At 38.6% G+C, this 18,958-nt stretch overlaps 3 protein-coding genes across 5 annotated transcripts; 1 reads left to right on the top strand and 2 right to left on the bottom strand.

Moving 5' to 3' along the window:
- Positions 1-919: 919 nt before the first annotated feature.
- LOC113079314 (polymeric immunoglobulin receptor-like) lies at positions 920-2,136 on the bottom strand. Its single transcript, XM_026251562.1, has 4 exons — positions 2,004-2,136; positions 1,513-1,827; positions 1,064-1,366; positions 920-966 (listed from the first exon to the last, which is right to left on the bottom strand). Exons 1-4 carry the CDS (start codon positions 2,062-2,064, stop codon positions 920-922), a joined length of 726 nt encoding a protein of 241 aa, XP_026107347.1. The 5' UTR covers positions 2,065-2,136.
- A 7,580-nt stretch (positions 2,137-9,716) lies between these two features.
- On the bottom strand, positions 9,717-11,814 carry LOC113079324 (dolichyl-diphosphooligosaccharide--protein glycosyltransferase subunit dad1-like). The gene is made up of 3 exons (XM_026251578.1): positions 11,504-11,814; positions 10,864-11,027; positions 9,717-9,911 (listed from the first exon to the last, which is right to left on the bottom strand). The coding sequence occupies exons 1-2, from the start codon at positions 11,712-11,714 to the stop codon at positions 10,897-10,899; spliced, it is 342 nt and encodes a 113-aa protein (XP_026107363.1). The 5' UTR covers positions 11,715-11,814; the 3' UTR covers positions 9,717-9,911; positions 10,864-10,896.
- A 353-nt stretch (positions 11,815-12,167) lies between these two features.
- LOC113079323 (protein ABHD4-like) lies at positions 12,168-18,118 on the top strand. 3 transcript variants are annotated; one of them, XM_026251576.1, is made up of 9 exons: positions 12,168-12,331; positions 13,342-13,384; positions 13,477-13,565; positions 14,910-15,014; positions 15,108-15,396; positions 16,087-16,271; positions 17,143-17,254; positions 17,329-17,515; positions 17,589-18,118. In XM_026251576.1, exons 3-9 carry the CDS (start codon positions 13,526-13,528, stop codon positions 17,676-17,678), a joined length of 1,008 nt encoding a protein of 335 aa, XP_026107361.1. In that variant the 5' UTR covers positions 12,168-12,331; positions 13,342-13,384; positions 13,477-13,525; the 3' UTR covers positions 17,679-18,118. The 3 variants fall into 3 exon arrangements, with proteins under 3 accessions (XP_026107361.1, XP_026107362.1, XP_026107360.1); XM_026251577.1 differs by having other exon boundaries at positions 13,339-13,384; XM_026251575.1 differs by lacking the exon at positions 13,342-13,384.
- Positions 18,119-18,958: the final 840 nt, after the last annotated feature.

The following is an 18,958-nucleotide window of genomic DNA, read 5'->3' as shown; positions in this document are numbered from 1 at the left end:
TATTGTTTTGAACAGAAGTTTAGCAGTTTTGAAAACAGTTTGTAAGCATGTACAAATTGACTTGTACATACAAAGAGTTTTGGCAGTTGTTGTGTCTGAGTGAGAAAAGATTTCATGAAATTTGAGAGATGTAGTCATTGAATGCATTTTGTGCCAAAGCAAAATGATCCTCAGTTTAGCCCACATAGACTTCTGTTTTGCTCACTGTGTGAAGAGTTTTGAAAAGTGACCTAAGTATTGAGAAATGTGTCCTAGCGTCTGTAAAAAACTGTAAGACAGCAATTTGCTACATTTCTACAGTATATTTTAATATATAAATATATTTTAAATCTTAAAATCAAATGCTATAAAAACAACTGGACAATTTGTAGATTAGCATTACTATTGTATCTGTATCAGTGGATGGTGTGTATACAAATTCCTCTATTTTGGATTTACTCAGTGCAAAAAAAACTAAAATAAGTAAACGACATAAAATATTGATGAATTCTGCATCATTTCTGATTCATTCCAGTAACATATATTACAGTGAATTGTAAACAGGGATGTGTCCTTGTTTTACACAAGAAAATATTGTATAATGCTACATGTTGTTAGTGTTTTTTAGGTCATTGTTTTGTGGGTGACAAAGTGTGTTTGTCGGCTGTGAACCTTTGCTAGTGTTCTGGAAGAATGAGTTGATTTGAGACCTGAATAAAGTCTTTTGTAGTTGTAGTGCATTTTGAATGTGAAATGAACTGCTTTGCCAAGCTGAAAGTTGGTTAGGAGAACTGTGTGAAGAGTTCTGCAAAAGTGACCTAAGTATTGAGAAATGTGTCCTAGCGTCTGTAAAAAAAACTGTAATATATTATGGATCATTAAAGACAACCGAAGTTTATATGTTGCTAAAGAATAAATCACACATTTGTTGGGAATTTTTTTATACTAACTTGTACTTCTCAGCGCCGATGTCTGTGTTCACACTTTCTGTCAAAATAAAAATAGATTATTTTTCTAACAGCAGAACTTTTATAGTATTGATAATGGATTTATACTATTTGAAACCGTTTTAAATAAGTTTTACCTTCTTCTACAGTGAGATAAACAGGATTCAGTGTCTCTCCTACAGAGCAGAAGTACCAGCCAGAATCAGTCCGTCTCAGTCCAGTCATCAGCACAGTGAAGGATCTTCTCCCATCATCATCACTGATCTGGACTGATGAATTCTGGGATGTGTCAGTCCTCCCCACTGTGTAACATCTCTGATCTTTATATCTGCACCAACGTTTGGTTTTATTCTGATATCCAGAACTGTAGAGACACTGAACACTGATATTACCACCTTCATGTCCAGATACACTGCTGCTCACCACAGACACATCAGGAGCTGAACACACACACACACACACACACACACACACACACACACACACACACATTTATTTGTGATTATAAAATACACAAGGAATAAAAGAAAGAGTTTAAGAGAACTGAACATCAGAATGATATTAAAACAATTATAAAATGTCTTACCAGACTGAATCTTGAGATAAACCTCGTATGTTATATTTGTTTTGTTTTCTCCAATATCCGAAACACAATAATAATTTCCAGTGTGTTTGTTCTGCAGGTTTCTCATAGTCACAGTAAAGAGACTCTGATCAGGATGATCAATTACTGACAGATTCTGCTCTGTTGTGTTTGTGTATGTGTATGTTTGATCAATCACTGAGTACCAGGATTTCTTCTGCTGTGTGTATTTCTTGTCATAATGACATGGGATAGTGACAGATCCTCCAGTCTGAACAGTTAATACATGGTCTGACCAACCGCTGTATCTTTCAAAACCTAAACAAACAACACACAAACCATTGTTATGTTCATGATTAATATTAAATCACTTCTTAATTAGTTGTCTTTACATAAAACACATTAAAACACAATGAACAGCACATAATTTGTCATTTCAGAAATGATGAACAGGATCCATTCCAAACAAACACAGCACAATATCATTCTCTCACCTAAACTGAGCCAAAATCCGACTGAAATGTAAAATATGTTTGTCTTTGCGTAGGAGGCCATATCTTTTCTCTTTGATGATGTTTCCTGTTTGAGGTTTTCTCTGAGATACAGCAGTATACTGTAACAGGTCAACTTCTGTCTTATATCATGTTTGTACTGTGTATTTATAGGAACTAAGTTATAGGAACTAGACACAAGGGCGATCGCTGAAGAACATCTCGGTTACGTATGTAACCATGGTTCACTGAATAGGGAACGAGATGCTGCGGTGACGTCACCACGTATGGGAACACCTTCGGTGTGACGAATGTCTGAAGCCCTATACCATCCCGCCAATCCTATTGGCCAAATAGCGCTTGGCACCGCCCTACGCATGCGTACGCATCGTATACCCGGGTGCCGCGCGCCATTTCGCTCAGATTTCATGACTGAAGAAGAAGAATGCTATCAAGGTACGGCACGGCCGGGACCGCAGCATCTCGTTCCCTATTCAGGGAACCATGGTTACATACTTAACTGAGATGTTCCCTTTCATAGGTCACTTCGATGCTGCGGTGACGTCACCACGTATGGGAACGCTATACCAAAACGCCTGACGTACCTGATAGCTGGGATCCAAGGAAGTATCTGCTCAGCGGAGAGAACCCGGGAGCCAGGAGCCATCCTCACATTCAGACTGTAGGACTAGATAAAAGTGCTCGGTGAGGACCATCCTGCCGCAGCACAGATATCATCCATAGAAGATCCACTGAGAAAAGCTTGAGAAGAAGTCACAACTCTAGTGGAATGAGCTTTAACTCCTAAGGGCGAAGCGAGTCTGCGCGCCTCATAGGCCAAAGATATTGCCTCCACCAGCCAATGGGACATGCACTGTTTGTAACCGCATGGCCTTACTCTTTTGTCCAAACAGACAAACAGCTGGTCAGACTCACGCCATGGGGCTGTAAGATACACATAAGTCTTTAAAGCCCTAAGGGGCAAAGACCTAGATCTTCTGACCCTGCCTCAGCAGGGGACAAAGCTTCCAGGACCATTTGCTGAGAGCGAAAGGGATTAGATGTGACCTAGGAACATAATTAGGCCTCGGTCGCAACAACACCTACATAGATCCCGGTGCAAATTCCATGCACGAGGGTGAGACAGAAAGAGCCTGTAAATCCCCAACTCTCTTGAGGGAGGATAAAGCCATAAGAAGTGTCTTCAGAGTCAGGATTTTAACTGGTACAGTTTCCAAGGTCTCAACAGATGCCCTAATAACCCTGCAACACAATGGATAAATCCCATGAAGGACTCGCACGGGGCGGAAAGGCCTCAGCCGTCACGCACCCTGTATGAAACGAGAAACCAGTGGATAACGGTCCACTGAGGTACCGTCTATATATTTGTGGTAAGCTGAATAGCTGCCACGTAAACCTTAGAGTGACTGGCGTCACTCTATTCGAAAAACGATCCTGAAGGAACTGCAGCACTGAAACCACTGGGCAGTAAACTGGATCCACATTACGATTTTCACACCAGGTCATAAACAGTCTTCACTTGAAAGCATATAAGCATCTCGTAGAAGCTGCTCTAGAATTCAGAATAGTCTCGGTAGTTTCAACAGAAAGACCGGGACATACCAACCCACTCTGCTCAGAGGCCACGCCCACATTTTCCAAAGATCTGGCCTCGGGTGCCAAATCAGTCCCTGTGCTTGTGATAATAAATCCTGTCTGAGGGGAAACTTCATGGAGAGCCCGCTAACAGACTGATCAGGTCCGCAAACCATGGCTGCGTGTGCCATCGCGGAGCCACGAGTAGTAGCTGTTCCACTCCGTCCAGCCTATTAGGATAATACCGCTGGGATCAAATGAATCGGGGAAAAACATACAGACTGGTCCTGGGCCAACTGTGAGCTAACGCAGCAAAGCCCAGGGGCAATGGGGAGAAGCATAGTGGGCAATGCGTAGGCCATAAGAGATTCATCGTTTGGGGTGTAATCTCCATTGCCCTTGTTCCAGAGCCTGTCTGGATAGCATATCCGCTCCGAAGTTCAAACGTCCGGGGACATGAACAGCTCGGATAGACAGAAATTTGTTCTGAGACCAAAGAAGAACATGTCTCGCCAGCCTGCACAGGGGGCGAGAGCGTAATCCTTCCTGATGATTCAGGTATGACACAACCGCTGTGTTGTCTGATCTAAGCAGCACAAGACGGCCGATCAGCAGATTCGCGAATTACCAGAGAGCCAGAAAAACTGCCAGTAATTCCAACCTGTTTATATACCAACTGCGTTGTGCCGCTGTTCACACTCCGTGGGGTGGTCGCCCTTGACAAACAGCACCCCAACCGGTCAAAGACGCATCCGTCGTGACGGTCTCTGGGAAAGCACAAATCCCCAGCCGAACTCTGGTAGGAGAAATTCGGTTGGCATCCATAGTTTTAACAACATCACACAACTCCGTGTCACCGAAATCGTCCGATGCGGAAGACAACGGGGTGAAATATTTCATCTTTTCGCCCATTTTTCCACTGAAAAGGGCACATGTGAAGTAACCCCAAACAAATTACTGGGAATGCCGCTGCCATTTGACCTAAAAGTCTGAGGCGCAGTCTCGCTGTCACTGTGCAACCCACTTTGAAGCACCACACGCATGATGCAATCGACTGAGCGCGCGGGACAAAAAGCTTGGCTGTCATCGCGCGAGAGTCCAATTCTATTCCCAGAAAGGTTATCCGTTGAGAGGAGATAAAACACTTCTCTGAAAATTCGTGTGTAAGCCCAGGCTCTTAAGTGATTCAGCACAAGAACCCGATGAGAATGTGCTTGAGTCTGCGATTGCGCTAAAACCTGCCAATCGTCTAAGTGGTTCAAACACGGACGCCCTGGAGCCGCAACGGGGCCAGAGCTGCATCCATGCATTTTGAGAAGTACGGGGTCACAATCCGCCGTCTCTTTTCTTTTTTTTTTTTTTTTTTTTTTTTTTTTACAAAATAACGGCTGTAAAAACCCTGCCTTCATCTGAGAGGGGTGTACATCTACTATAGCCCCTTTGCTCAGGAGAGTTGACATCTCCTGTCGCAACTTCGCTATTTCCATCGGTTTATCACCGTGGAAAGAATTCAGCGGAAAGAGGCGGGCCTCTTAAAAAACTGAATAGTGTATCCATGACAAATTGTGCGTAACACCCATTGAGAAATCCCGGGCAAGCGTTCCACATGGCCCAAAACCGTACTAGCGGTCTCAAAATTTCCACTTTCTGCAACGCTGTAATACACATTAAATGTCTGTGCATGGAAAAACCTGTGGCATTTGTGCACAGGGGAAGTGTATGCATAAGAGCCATTGCGTCCCGTTGTGTATAATCCTGAAACGTGTCCACGGCAGGAATTAGGCCAACGAATTGAACATCGGGCTCTGCTGCTAACGAAAAGCGGCGGCTGTGCGAGCCGTCATAAACGGGTCGTCTGTGTAGGACCCTTGAATTGCCCCTCGAATTCTGAAAGCTGGATTGCGCAGAGTGTCTGAGGGATTTTTTTTTTTTTTTTTTTTACTTTGGCGTTACAGCCCGATCCAATGCTGCTCGAAGTGCTGTTTGCTGCGAGACAGTCAATGTTAGAGAGTAGGGACAGCAGTGAGAGTGTTGGATGTGCATTAGCGGTCCAACAGCACTCTATAGTGGAGGGCACAGTCCCTGGCAAACATGAAGGAAAACGCATGCGTAAACTCGCTGCATTTCGTTGTGTATAATCCTGAAGCGTATCCAAAGCAGGATTAAATACACCAAGGTAAAAATCGGGCAACGCCGCTATTGCGAGAACGTGGCAGCTGTTTGAGCCATCATAAACTGGCCATCTTTCCCAGCCTTTTTTGCCGTCCCTCAACTCTGAAGGCTGGATTGTGCAGAATGTTTGAGGGGGGGCGCTCAAATGATAGCTCAATCCACTGATGCTTGAGGTGCCTTTGCTGTGAGACAGTCAATGTTAGAGCGTGGGGACTGCAGTGAGAGGGTTGGATGTGCACTAGCAGTCCAACAGCACTCTTTAGTGGAGGGCACAGACCCTGGTAAACATTGAAGGAAAGTGCATGCGTCAAACTCGCTGCGTTTCGTTGTGTATAATCCTGAAGCATGTCCACGGCAGGATTTAATCCAACAAAATAAACATAGGGCCACGCTGGTAGCGAAAACGCGGCAGCTGTGTGAGCCATTATAAATTGGCCATATTCGCCAGTCTCTTATGCCGTTCCTCAAACTCTGAAGACTGAATTGTGCAGTGTCTGAGGGGGCGCTCAAATAACAGCTCAGTTCAGTGACGCTCGAAGTGCCTGTGCTGCGAGACAGTCAATGTTCGAGCGTGGGGTTAAGAAAGAGAATAAAATTTGCCGAAATAGACACGACTCGATACGTCTTCGACGAGACTTAGGTCGCGGCGGAGTTCGACGCGATCCGTTCGGCTAGAGAGGTAGTCAAACGGCATCGCTATATAATAGCAGTCCGCCATGTCACTTAATCATGGCAAAAACCCACGCTGTTTGTGATATGCGCTGATTAAGGCTGCTTCCAGGACCTCGAAACCTCTTGGTGGATGTCCGTGAGAAGGGTAGTTTATCCACCGCGCGGATAGCCACATAATAGCACACTGAGGAAGGGGAGGCGCGTTTCTCCTGTCCGCTCGGAGGGAGAGAACCGCATATGAGAACCGCGTATGCCGGCCAGAGCCTACTCTGAGTTCGAAGCCGCGGTTAGACAAAGATAGTATAAAAGCAAAACTGCTCTGAATTAACGCGCTCGAGTGGGGAAGAGCGAGCAAGTGGAAAAACTCCAGTGTATCACAGAAGCGAACGGTGGGGGTTAGACGCGAGGCGACTTAAGAAATAGACTCCAGAGCGCGGATACTTTCTTTATTTTACCATAGCCGTAGGCTATCACAGAGAGAACATGTAGAGAGGGTGCAAACTAATTTCTTATGAGTGCCTCCCTGTGATAAACCCATTATGACTCATCGCGTCCGCGAAAGAGGAGTTAAACACTGCTCGAAGAAAATCGCTGGAGAACGCGAGATGATAGGGCACAGATGATTCGCTATTCCTGAAGGAATGAAATCTGAGCGAAATGGCGCGCGGCACCCGGGTATACTATGCGTACGCATGCGTAGGGCGGTGCCAAGCGCTATTTGGCCAATAGGATTGGCGGGATGGTATAGGGCTTCAGACATTCGTCACACCGAAGGTGTTCCCATACGTGGTGACGTCACCGCAGCATCGAAGTGACCTATGAAAGGGAACTGCATTTAATACGTAAACTCTTTTACACAGCGTTTTAAAATGGTAGGTGGCAGTGTTTCATATGACATGTTTGGCCAATCAATGTACTTGTACGTCACTGTAAAGCCCCTATTTATCTTACTTAGATGAAAGAGAAAATCTTTGGTGCACCAACTGACCAAGGGGTGTCTGTCTAGACATCACATATTGATTTAAAAAAATGTTTAATGGGTGTTCAGGATAAATGATCAAAAGTATCAGTTTTAATTTGAAACAATAATTAATGTTCTGGTATTATTAACTAAGAATGATAAATACTGCTATCTATAGTACTGTCAATGTCTGCATATATTAATACACAAGTTGATGAATTAACATGAATACATTACAAACATACATGCATTAACAATGAATGTTTACAGTAGTATATTTATTCATTATCAGGAATAAATATACTAATGTTTTTTCGTATTTTATATATCGTTCTGAAAAAGTGATTTGTGCTCTGATTGGCCAGCTATCCAGTGCGTTGTGATTGGCTGAATACCTCAAGTGTTTGACGGAAATGTTACACCTCTTCCCATACTGTGATGCCGTGCTCCAGACCAGCAGCACGAGACTTCACCTGCTCTGCTCGTGCACATCCCATCATCAGTTCTCTTTTAGCAGTTCAGTCAATGTACTGTTAGGAATTGTTACTGTTAACTGAATAACTCAGGATATTAGTTTCTATCGTGTCAGAGGGAGTGTAAAGCAGATTTTAAAAAATCCAAATAATTTAAGTAATTTGTGGATTAGTGTGTACTGGATATGCTAACCGTTTCAAATGATTCAGTTTGATTTGGTGGACTGGTTTGAACAGTTCACTAAGAAGATCCCATTAAATAGAAAGATTTGTTCGCAATTCGGACATCAGATGAGATAAAAACAATAAAACCCATCACAAAAGAGGCATTTGTTGCATCCAGTGGGGATATAATTACTTATTATATTGACTTATATACTGTGTTTTTACATGTTGCTTATCATGCTGCTTAAACATAAAACCATGTCTTCTTTTGTGATCGGAGGAACAACAAGCGCTCTACACTGCTCAAAACCCACATTTGAATCATCATTGGAAAATTATTCAAATATAAAAAAAAAACGTACTTACAGGCGGTGAGTCAAAAGCATCAGACTGTCAGACCGCAAAGCTTTCACAATGAAACAACGTCTAAATGATATGGTGCCGGCAGCAACAATGACAATCAAAGTTACCCCTCCTTTCTTTAAGTGAATATTTGGGCGGCGTTGCAAATCCTCCCACATCGTGACGTAGAAATGTGTGTGTGTGTGTGTGAGGGGTGTGTTAAAACGAGGCGTTTTAGGTGGTTGTGGTTGTCTCTTAACTTTTATAAAGAATATCTCTTTGGATCTGAGACTTCAGTTTTTGCATCTTTACAGAGCTTTTTCATGCACCAAGAGCTTGTAACACCCCAAAGAGAAAGGAACATTTAATATCGCATCATATGACCCTTTTAAGATTATTGTAATAAGAATTATTTACTTCATTTGAAATGCAGTTGACATTAAAGTGTTTCCCTCTGGGTATTATGGCTGTATCCTTCTCTAGTTCTCAGGGTTACATTTATTTATATGCAGTAGGTGACAAACCACCACAAATAAAGATTTTAATAAGACTTGAAACAGGTTGTGGATAAGTCACTATTTCTGTACAGACGTTAATAACAGAGGAAAGCTTTTTATAATTTACTGATTAAACCCATGGCAAAAAAAATATATTAAAAAGTGAGATAAGGACATATTCTCAGTGCATTTGTTTTTGTAAGCATTCACACATCTTTCACACTGCAGTGTTAGTTGAGAATAACCACTGGTCATTGGTAAAAACATAAACAGCACAATGCACTCATAAGGCTTGTGCTTACAGAGAAATACATGACATGAAATATCCATTAAAATGAAAGATGATTTTCTATTTAACTGTTACATGTGCAATATCAATATCAAAATTGTCCCGGCCTCCAGTTTCTTCAGTCTGCGGGACTCTCTTAGACTTCATAATGAGACTGAGGGCCTTATCATAAACCCGGCGCAATGCAACACAAGGTGCAGCGCAAGTGTGTTTGCTAGTTTCAGTCCGGCGCCGTTCACATTTTCCCATCCAGTGCCACATCGTTTAATTAGCAAATGCATTTGCGACCATTTGTGCTCCCGTGGGCATGCTGGTCTAACTAGCTTGTTTAACCATTTGTGCTCCACACTGCAATTGTGTTCAGTGCAATACTAATGAATAGAGACTGTGGCTTCTGGTTTAAATAAAATAAAATAAAATGGTTTTCAATGTAACATTTACTACAAATTATATATATATTTTTTTTTAAAATACATCTCAAACACAAAGATTCACTTCAAATGTGATTACCTAGATTTGTTACAATAAAAACACCACAGGACCACTGAATCTTTTTTAAAGGCATTTAATTGGATTCAACAACTTCCAGAGAGTTTAAGAAAAGTAGAAAAATGAAGGAACAAGACCAGAACTTATAGTAAATGATAATTCTCTCAAAACATATCTTAACATTGAGAGCTCTGCAGACAGTTGTGTTTGTTTGTAGTTGTTCTGTGCTTGAGCTGCAGCATTTGGTCTTCATATCTGTGAAAATCAAACAAGATTCATCATAGCTGGTCGCAAAATACCAGATTAGTTCATCTTGAGAAAAAAAGTTATAGAAAATACATTTAGAGACAGTTAAAAAATACAAGTGATGCGACAAAACACAATTATTTTCCATTTACTAGAAATAATTAATTGTGAAATTAATCAATATGAAAAATATCCTTTGTTTTTTGCAAGTTCTTGATTGTGTATTACTATTATAGTAATGTGCACTAGAAAACATATCTTCTGAAATACAGAGCAAGTTTTACACAGCATTTTACACAGCACACAGTGACATACGACTTGCAAAGTGATATATCCGCTATAGAAATAAGATTTAAAGATAATCAGATGTAACATTTCTAGAAATGTCAAAAAAAAGATGCATCCAGTGCTTAAATCCAAAACAAAAAATTTAATCCAAACAGAAAAAAAAACTAATCGGCGGATGCTGTTAATTTTAAAAATACTGAAATATTGGCTTTGGTGATATATATCGAATCACTGATTATTCAAATGTGTATTTTGCAGGGATTAAAACTAGCCATTTGATAGTGATGATGATTTTAAAAAACTCTATATTCATGGCAATTGATAGCTTTATCTTGAAGGAACATGAACATCAAATTCAGATTAAAGCAATGAATGTTAATTTCATGCACTTGTGTGCAATGGAATATTTTCATTGCCACAAAGGAGGAAGCATGCACGGCTGTATCAGTCCTCTCTTCTACATCAGGCAAACCAGTGTTCATTATATGTAAGCTATAGAGTTTCTAGATAAATTAATTTATACTGAGCAAGCCGTTTACAGTGTATTTTAAATTATCTGGGTGTGATGTTTATCTGCTATCTTTTTTTTTCTGCTGTCTGAACCATGTGACATCAACATAAGACACATAAAAGTGATGCTGAAACATTCACAAGGTGTTACTGGAACACACACCTGCTGTAAGAGGCAGAGACCAGACGCTCGCATTCAGCCAACAAAATTGACGATCACTAGATGCAGAACAGTGTGAGCAAAGAGGAAGTCAGCGAACGCTCTCTCAGGAGACACGGTCAGGAAATCTCTTTTATTCTGAGGGTTGATCTGGATGCGAAGACAGACTGAAGATAGAAGAAAAGCCAAATATTATTAACATATCATATTCATATCAACATATATTATGAACATTAGGTAAAGTTAAAGTGGTTAAAGATTAGAGAATATTGGATGCTATTATTTATCTTTTTGATAACCAGATTTATGCACATTTGTATTTTTTTGCTTTTTTGCTTATGACAAATAAATAAAACTACGCATATTTATAATTATAATATAATGAAAGTTTATATACATATATATATTGTATACATTAAATGTCATACATTATGTATACCAAAATCTTAAATATAGAAATATTAATACAGTATAAATAAAACACCAAGAACATTTTTATTTTCCTTTGAAGGCCCAAGAAGCCCTTACAGACATTATGAATGGAGTTTGGGAAATGGAAAATATATAAGTTTAACAAGTATACTACTACTGAAACAAAATACATTTTGGTTCTTGTCATATATGATTAAGTAAGTGTTAATACCAGCCAGAATGAAGCATCCCACACACGAGATGAATCCCGATAAGAAGCTGTTGAAGGGAAAGGTTCCCACTAGTACACAGTACAGGAACTGGAACACTCCGGTCAGCAGAATATACAGCAGATACGCGTCGATCATCTTCAGCTTGTTCGGTGTGCTGCTCCTGTACTCCTCCACAAAACGCGATATGACTGAAAACACTGAATTAGACATTGTTTCTGCAGGAACAGTGCACAGAAACCCTGGAAATCAAGCAGCGCGGAAATGAATGACGTGTAAGAGAGAGACAGGTGTGCGTCCTCTAAACATTCCCACGGCTAAAACGGCAAGTGAACTTTAGTTCCGCGGTGCTTGCAAAGAAATTAAACTAATCCTAGCCAAACATCACAATTTTCTCCAGGAATAATTTTCCAAATCCACTCAGAACAACCAGAGACAAGTGTGAAACAAATGAAGTATCGGTTTTTAAATCTCAAATTCATAATGTATTCAGACATTTTTCCCCCATGATAAAAAAGATTAATCCATATCACCTTATTAGTACACTGAAGGTTTGAAACCTCAACGTTTCATTATAAACATGTTCACAAATTAAGATAAGTCCCGTTTCATAACATTTCACCCAATTGTTTTATTTCTGTGGCGCGGTTCCTTTAAGGGCGCTGACGTCAGTGTTACAAAACAGAAACACAACTTAAAGAGACGCTCTGTGTGTGACAGTTCCGGTAGCGATATAAACATGACAGTCTGTTCTTGTGGATCTTTTCTGTATTATGTTTCATACTAATGTCTCCTGCAAACGCCGCGATGCAAGACGAGACTGACGCCGAGTAAGTAACGAACCGTGTTTTTACTGATACTTTCATAATACACTCTTGAGAAGCGAGTCGATTGTGTATCATTAAGTTTCCTATTATTATAAAACATGTTATACATATGTTAAACATGTAACTCTTTCAGAATCCATGCAGTGAGTCATAAAAAAATAAAGGAATAGATTTATTCATACTTGGTCTGTCATGATTTGTTCAGGGTGATCTCATAACGTTATGCAAAGTCATGCTGAGCTGTTACATCACTGTGGTTATGGCTCGGTTTTTGAACTAAATAGCATATACAATAATTTACAACTTAACTTTTCTGTGTTCTTATTCGTTATTGGAGTGTTCATTTTTAAATTTAAGATTTAAATGTTGATTTAAATGTAAATGGCAATTTCCATTCAAATGACTTACAATACAGATCATAAATAGCATGTTATAATAGAGATGCTACCAACATAATTGAAATCTTTGTTGTCTTATTTCTCATTTCAGTGGTTTTTTTATTTATTTATTTATTTTTATTATTATTTTTTTTAAGCCTAACATTTACATTTGAAAGATTAATTGTACCTTTTATTCACATCATGTACAGTACGGAACATAAATGAAAAATATTTAATAATAAAGTGACACTCCTAAAATATTTAAAATTTACATCTCAGTTTTCTGTCTTTTTATTGTTTATATAATTAAGACTTAAATTGATTAAATGCAAATGCCAACTTACAAATACATATTGTACATTACCTACCATAAATAAAAATGTGTTTTATAATAAAGTTATTCTCCTTAACTTACATTTTCTGTCTCATTAAAGTATTCATTTTTAATTTTAAGACTAAAATGTATGAGTATGGGAAAGACCACACACACACACACACACATATATACATTTTATAATAAAGCGATGCTGCTAAAATTACTTAACTCTTTATTTAAAACACTATATTTCCTTGTGTGCTTGCATATGAATTATGACCTCAAAGCATTATTAATACTGGTTTTATTGCCAGCAGGTGACAGGCTTGTACTGTGTATAAAGGCAGGTGACGTAACGCTGTATGTACACAGACCGATGACATGGACAGTTCATAGTCCTTCCTACTGCTCTCATCCATTCATTGACATTAGATTTTTCTCTTTTTCTTCAGACAGACCTCTGGGTACTGGTCCTGGTGGCCCTCTTGGAGACCAACATCCATGTCGTTATTGAAAAGTGCCGAATCTAAAATTCTTGCCTGTAAGATCCTCACTGTCACCTTTTAATATTTAGAAATTTTGTCCAGTTATAATATCATAATATCCTATTCTATTATGTGGTTACACTTTAATTTAAGGTGTCCTTCCTTGTTACATTATACATTATACACTTATTATAATAACAATACATTATGCATAATTACATGCAAGTAACTCTAATCCTAATCCTAACTGCTGTAAATTCATGTAGTTCATTAATATTACTCTGTACTTAAATGTATAATTAAACGGTAAACACCTTAAAGGGGTCATATGATGCTTTTTTTTAAAGATCATTATTTATCATTTACCATTATTTTTGGTGTAACAAAATATGTTGACATGCTTTAATGTTCAAAAAACACATTCTTTTTCAAATACTGTACATTATTGTAGGTCTTCTATGCCCCGCCTCCCTTAAACGTTTAGTTTCCTACAAAGTCCCTCCTGACAAGCACAGTCTCCTCTGATTGGCCAACTAACCCAGTGAATTGTGAATTGAATTGTGATTGGCTGAACACTGCAAGCACTCCATAATCGCAAGCTTCATCTTTCAAAATAAATGTAAAGACAATTAATAATGTCCTTAGTCAAGCCCGAAAGAGGAACAGAGTGGTGTGACACACATTGATGAAGCTTGTATGTGTTTGCATTAAACAAACCACAGACGGTTAAGACAAGCTGACTCCACTGTGTGACCCTGTCTCTCTCTCTCTCTCTCTCTCTCTCTCTCTCACACACACACACCCACACACACACACACACACACAAACACATACACGCGAGCGCAAAACTCTGCATTTGAACAGTCTATTGCAAAAACTTAAACTAATAACAAACACACTTACAGTAGCTGATTCAGAAGAGTCAGATTGTTGTAGCAAAGTCAGAATGACCTCCTCTCCTAGGTTCTTAAAGATTCTTAAATGCATCTACTTTCAGAAGCCTGAAAGTAGTACTTTTGTTTTCGTCTAGATACTGAAACTATGCCTTATTTCTTTGCATGAACATTTTGGCGGCATTATGCAAACATATCCACATAGTGATGTAGACAGGTGGGGGTGATAGAACGAGCCATTTTGGGGGAGTGTGGTTGACTCCTAACTTTTATAAAGAATATCTCTTTGGATTTGAGACTTTAGTCTTTGTAACTTTGCAGATCTTCTTCATGAACCAAGAGCTTGTAACACTCCAAAGAGAAAGGAAATATTGAAATCACATCAAATGACCCTGTTAAAATAAATAATAACCTTATTTTATTCATAATATTATATTTCTTGATTACATTTTATTATTATTTTTTTATTTATCCCAAAATATTCTGTCCATTCTGCCTGTTGTTCAGGTCTCCAGAATGACGTGTGGTCCAGATTTGTGACGTTGTCAAATCAAAACAGAATATGGACCCTTAAAGTCACCAACAAATCATCCCACAAACACAAAGACCAAGGTAGAGTTTCTATTCCTCTTCTACAGTGGCTGTAAAAGTATTTTGCACAGTTGGATATTGTCTGACCCAGACCGTGTCCCTGTCTCTCGATAGCTGCTAAGACGCCCCTGGTGATGGTCCACGGGTTTGGAGGGGGTGTCGGTCTCTGGATCCGTAACCTGGACACTTTAAGTTGCTCTCGACCCGTCTACGCCTTTGACCTGCTGGGCTTCGGTCGCAGCTCTCGCCCCTCGTTCCCGTCTGATGCCTCATTGGCTGAGGAGCAGTTTATTACTTCCATTGAGCAGTGGAGACAATCTCTGGGACTGGAGCGCATGATCCTATTGGGCCACAGCCTGGGTGGTTACCTAGCAACTTCCTATACAATCCAATATCCAGAAAGGTACAAAAAGCTTATAAATTAGAGTACAATAAATTGTAATGGTTTATAATAACAGCTGTCATTTGCTGAGCTATAATTAATTGAAAAAAAAAATAATAATAATTGTTTTCATACAACACAAAAGATGTTCGTAAAATATTTAATGATCCTTTTTTAATTGCAATAAAATATTTAAATTTTTATGTCATGCATTGTCAAATTTTTATTAAAAATAGCAGCTTTTGGTAGTCTGAGCAAATAATGAGTCGAAAAGGTATGTTTTTGCAAAAGTAAACCAAAATATAAAAGCAAAATGTAAATGCAAAACAAATCATACAAAATATAAAAGAAAAGAAAAATAAAAGAAACAAAAAGTGGTTGCTGAATTGCTTATGTTACTCTGTTGGTTGAAAATGTCTGCTAAATGTATAATTGTTAATGAAATACATAAATATAAATAAAACAACAAAATCAAAAACACAAAAATCTAAGTAATTTTAAAGGAATATTGTACAAGCACACTTTGAAAAAAAAATCATCAAATTAATTCTATGGGTTTTAAAATATGAAACAGTAAAAACAGTATATTGTTTTAAAAAATGAACACAAAAGAATTCTGACATCTTTTGGTTGTCAGCATTGTGGAGGATGTTCTAATTGTTAATATAATGAACTACAAGACCTTGACAGTAGTTGTGTTTTGTGCACTAGAGTCAGTCACCTCATCCTGGTGGACGCCTGGGGTTTCCCTGAGCGACCTCAGCCTCAGTTACAGGGGTCAGGAGGTCAAGGGTCAGAGGTTAAGAGGGTCTCGCCCCCTCGCTGGGTGAAAGCTCTGGTGTCGTTGTTCAGCTTCTTCAACCCGCTGGCCGTCATCAGAGCAGCCGGACCCTGGGGTGAGTAGAAGGAGCATGATGACAGCGACTGCCTTACTGTCCACTAGCATCCTAACTGAAATGTAATCTCATATTTACTGATCTGGAGCAATTTTCATAAGCTTTGCTCCTCACATGAAGTGCACAGGACATGCAACAGCCTTCATCAGTAAAGCTAAGCTGCATTGCTTCTGCTATAATGACAAGTCTGCTAATTTTTATATTTTTCTTTATAAAACTAGGAGTTTCAGTAAAGTAAAATCATAAATAATAAATTCCATAATTCTAATAATGGAATGTTTTTCATGGCTCACACTTATTAACAATGAAAGTTTCTTTTAGTTCTTCATACTCAGGAATAGTATTTTCTCCCTAATAAAATATTTGAGTTTTTTTGTGATGTGCAAAATGTATATAAATTAGTTTATTTTAAAAAAATAACCTAATTAATTTTTTATAATAATTTTTGCATTATTACATTTTTATTACAAATTAATTTAAGAATGTCTTTGTCTTTTCTAGGTTGTTATTTCCAATTTTTATTTACATGCGTAACTTTCTACCTGATATATTTAAGAGCATGTCAAAAATTGTGAAAAATTATTTACATATATATTAAAATGTTTAATATATATTGAGAACCACTACTCTATAATAATCATAAAATACTTAACTATAAAAGTAGTGAAATATTCTGATTTGTAATTAAAACTGATTATACACACATACACACAAACATTTTTGCAGTGCATTATGGGATTGACTTCTTCATAAATCTTACATGGGATTATGCCTTAGACTTGAACAAAACTGGAACAAATATTGCTAGGTGAAGTGAAGTTAATGTCCATAATCTGTTATTAAAGACATCAGGTCACATGTGTTCATGCAGGTCCAGGGCTGGTAAACCGATTACGTCCCGACTTCAAGAGGAAGTATGAGGATCTGTTTGATGACGACACCATGACGCAGTACATTTACCACTGTAACGCTCAGAACCCCAGGTACAGTCCTTATACACATGCATTCTCCCAAAGATGCAGAGGAACGTGTATCTATAATTATCTTTTCCTTTCAGTGGTGAGGTGGGCTTCAAAGCCATGTCTGAGTCTCTCGGCTGGGCTAAGAGGCCGATGGTTCAGCGTGTTCATCTGCTGCCCCCGTCGATGCCCGTCAGCATGCTGTACGGAGAGCGGTCCTGGGTGGAGTCATCCACTGGAAACACAGTCGCTCAGATCAGAGGCAAAAGCCCCACCAGCATCACGGTGAGAAATGATCGTGTTTGCACTGCAGAATTCACTATACGACTATACGACTAAAAGTCTTTTCTCTGTACAGCTGATCGAAGATGCTTCCCATCACGTCTACGCCGACCAGCCAGAAGAGTTCAACCGAGTGGTTGAGAGTATTTGTAATACTGTAGACTAAATATGATGCACATTGGTTTGTAGTTGTGGGCATTTGTATTTTTGAAAGTTCTGTCCTGGGTTTGTGGGATCAGGTTGATGGAAACATTTAAAGGCAAAGCTGTTCTCACACCTTGTCATGTCAAATTCTGATTTTACTATTTGTGGCCTTTACTGTGGAAATGCTCTGTGATTGTACTTGCATGATTTACTGGAAGCTGGTTGTATTTGTATTTTCTAACCTATATTTCTTCAGATTTCTTTACAATCATGGACTGAGAAATCATCCTTCCTGTTTAACCTGTGTAATGAATGCACTGACAATGTTTGGACAGTCATATTGACTAAAAGATTATTAATTATCCATTTAGCATTATAAAGGATTGTCTGTTTTTATAATGATCATATCTTAATACACTGCTGTACCTTTAATAAGATGTGTCTGCAAAGACTTATATATACTTCTGCAGTGGCCATTTTTGTTTTTTTTTATGTATATATTTATAAACGCATATACATAGTTTTATGACATTATATATTATTATCATATAGTATTTTAACTATCCCTTTTAATGTTGTTTATCATGACAATCTTTAAAAATGAACACAACTTTTATGAATCCCGAAGCTTATGCACCACGGTCACGTGACTTTAACTTTTTCCATGAAAGGTTGAGTTACAAATAAACGAGTTTGCAAGAGCGTGATCATAAACACAAATGAGCAAGTAAAAACGGACTTGAAAGTAGAAGAGTCAACCTCAACAGTCGTACTATTGCTCATTAAGTCACTTGATAGAATAAAAGCTTAAATTAAAAATAAATCAAGAGTGGTGCATTACTGTATAATGTTGATTAGAATAAACGTGATCGTGAGCTTGTCTTATCAGACCCTAGTGTTGAAATGCTAAATCATTTCTGTTTGGGACCAGTAAAATAGTAATCCATGCAGAACTCGACTTTGTTTTTGAGAGCTGTTCTCATTCCTCTTGTAATTACAATTAAGTAACACTGCGAGGCGCTAGATCCAGCATTTTGCCTTTTGAAATAATTAGATACACACTGAATTAAAGTGGCATGAAACAGTGCGCCGTATGCAACCACAAATGTTTCAAACACTGTACCTATCTAGTAACATTGTTACATCACAAATGTTTTTTTATCCAATTTTGTGCTAACATGGGAATTTAATCTACATAAAATAGTTCAATAAAACAAAAATTAAATAAATACCTGACCGTGTTTCTGACTTGTTCATTCTAGAAATAGAAAGTATTGAATGCATTTCAGAGTGAGACACCAC

The sequence above is a fragment of the Carassius auratus genome, unplaced genomic scaffold (genome assembly GCF_003368295.1).
Source record: "Carassius auratus strain Wakin unplaced genomic scaffold, ASM336829v1 scaf_tig00027603, whole genome shotgun sequence".
NCBI classification, from domain to species: Eukaryota; Metazoa; Chordata; class Actinopteri; order Cypriniformes; family Cyprinidae; genus Carassius; species Carassius auratus.
This window is presented reverse-complemented; position numbering and strand designations above follow the sequence as displayed.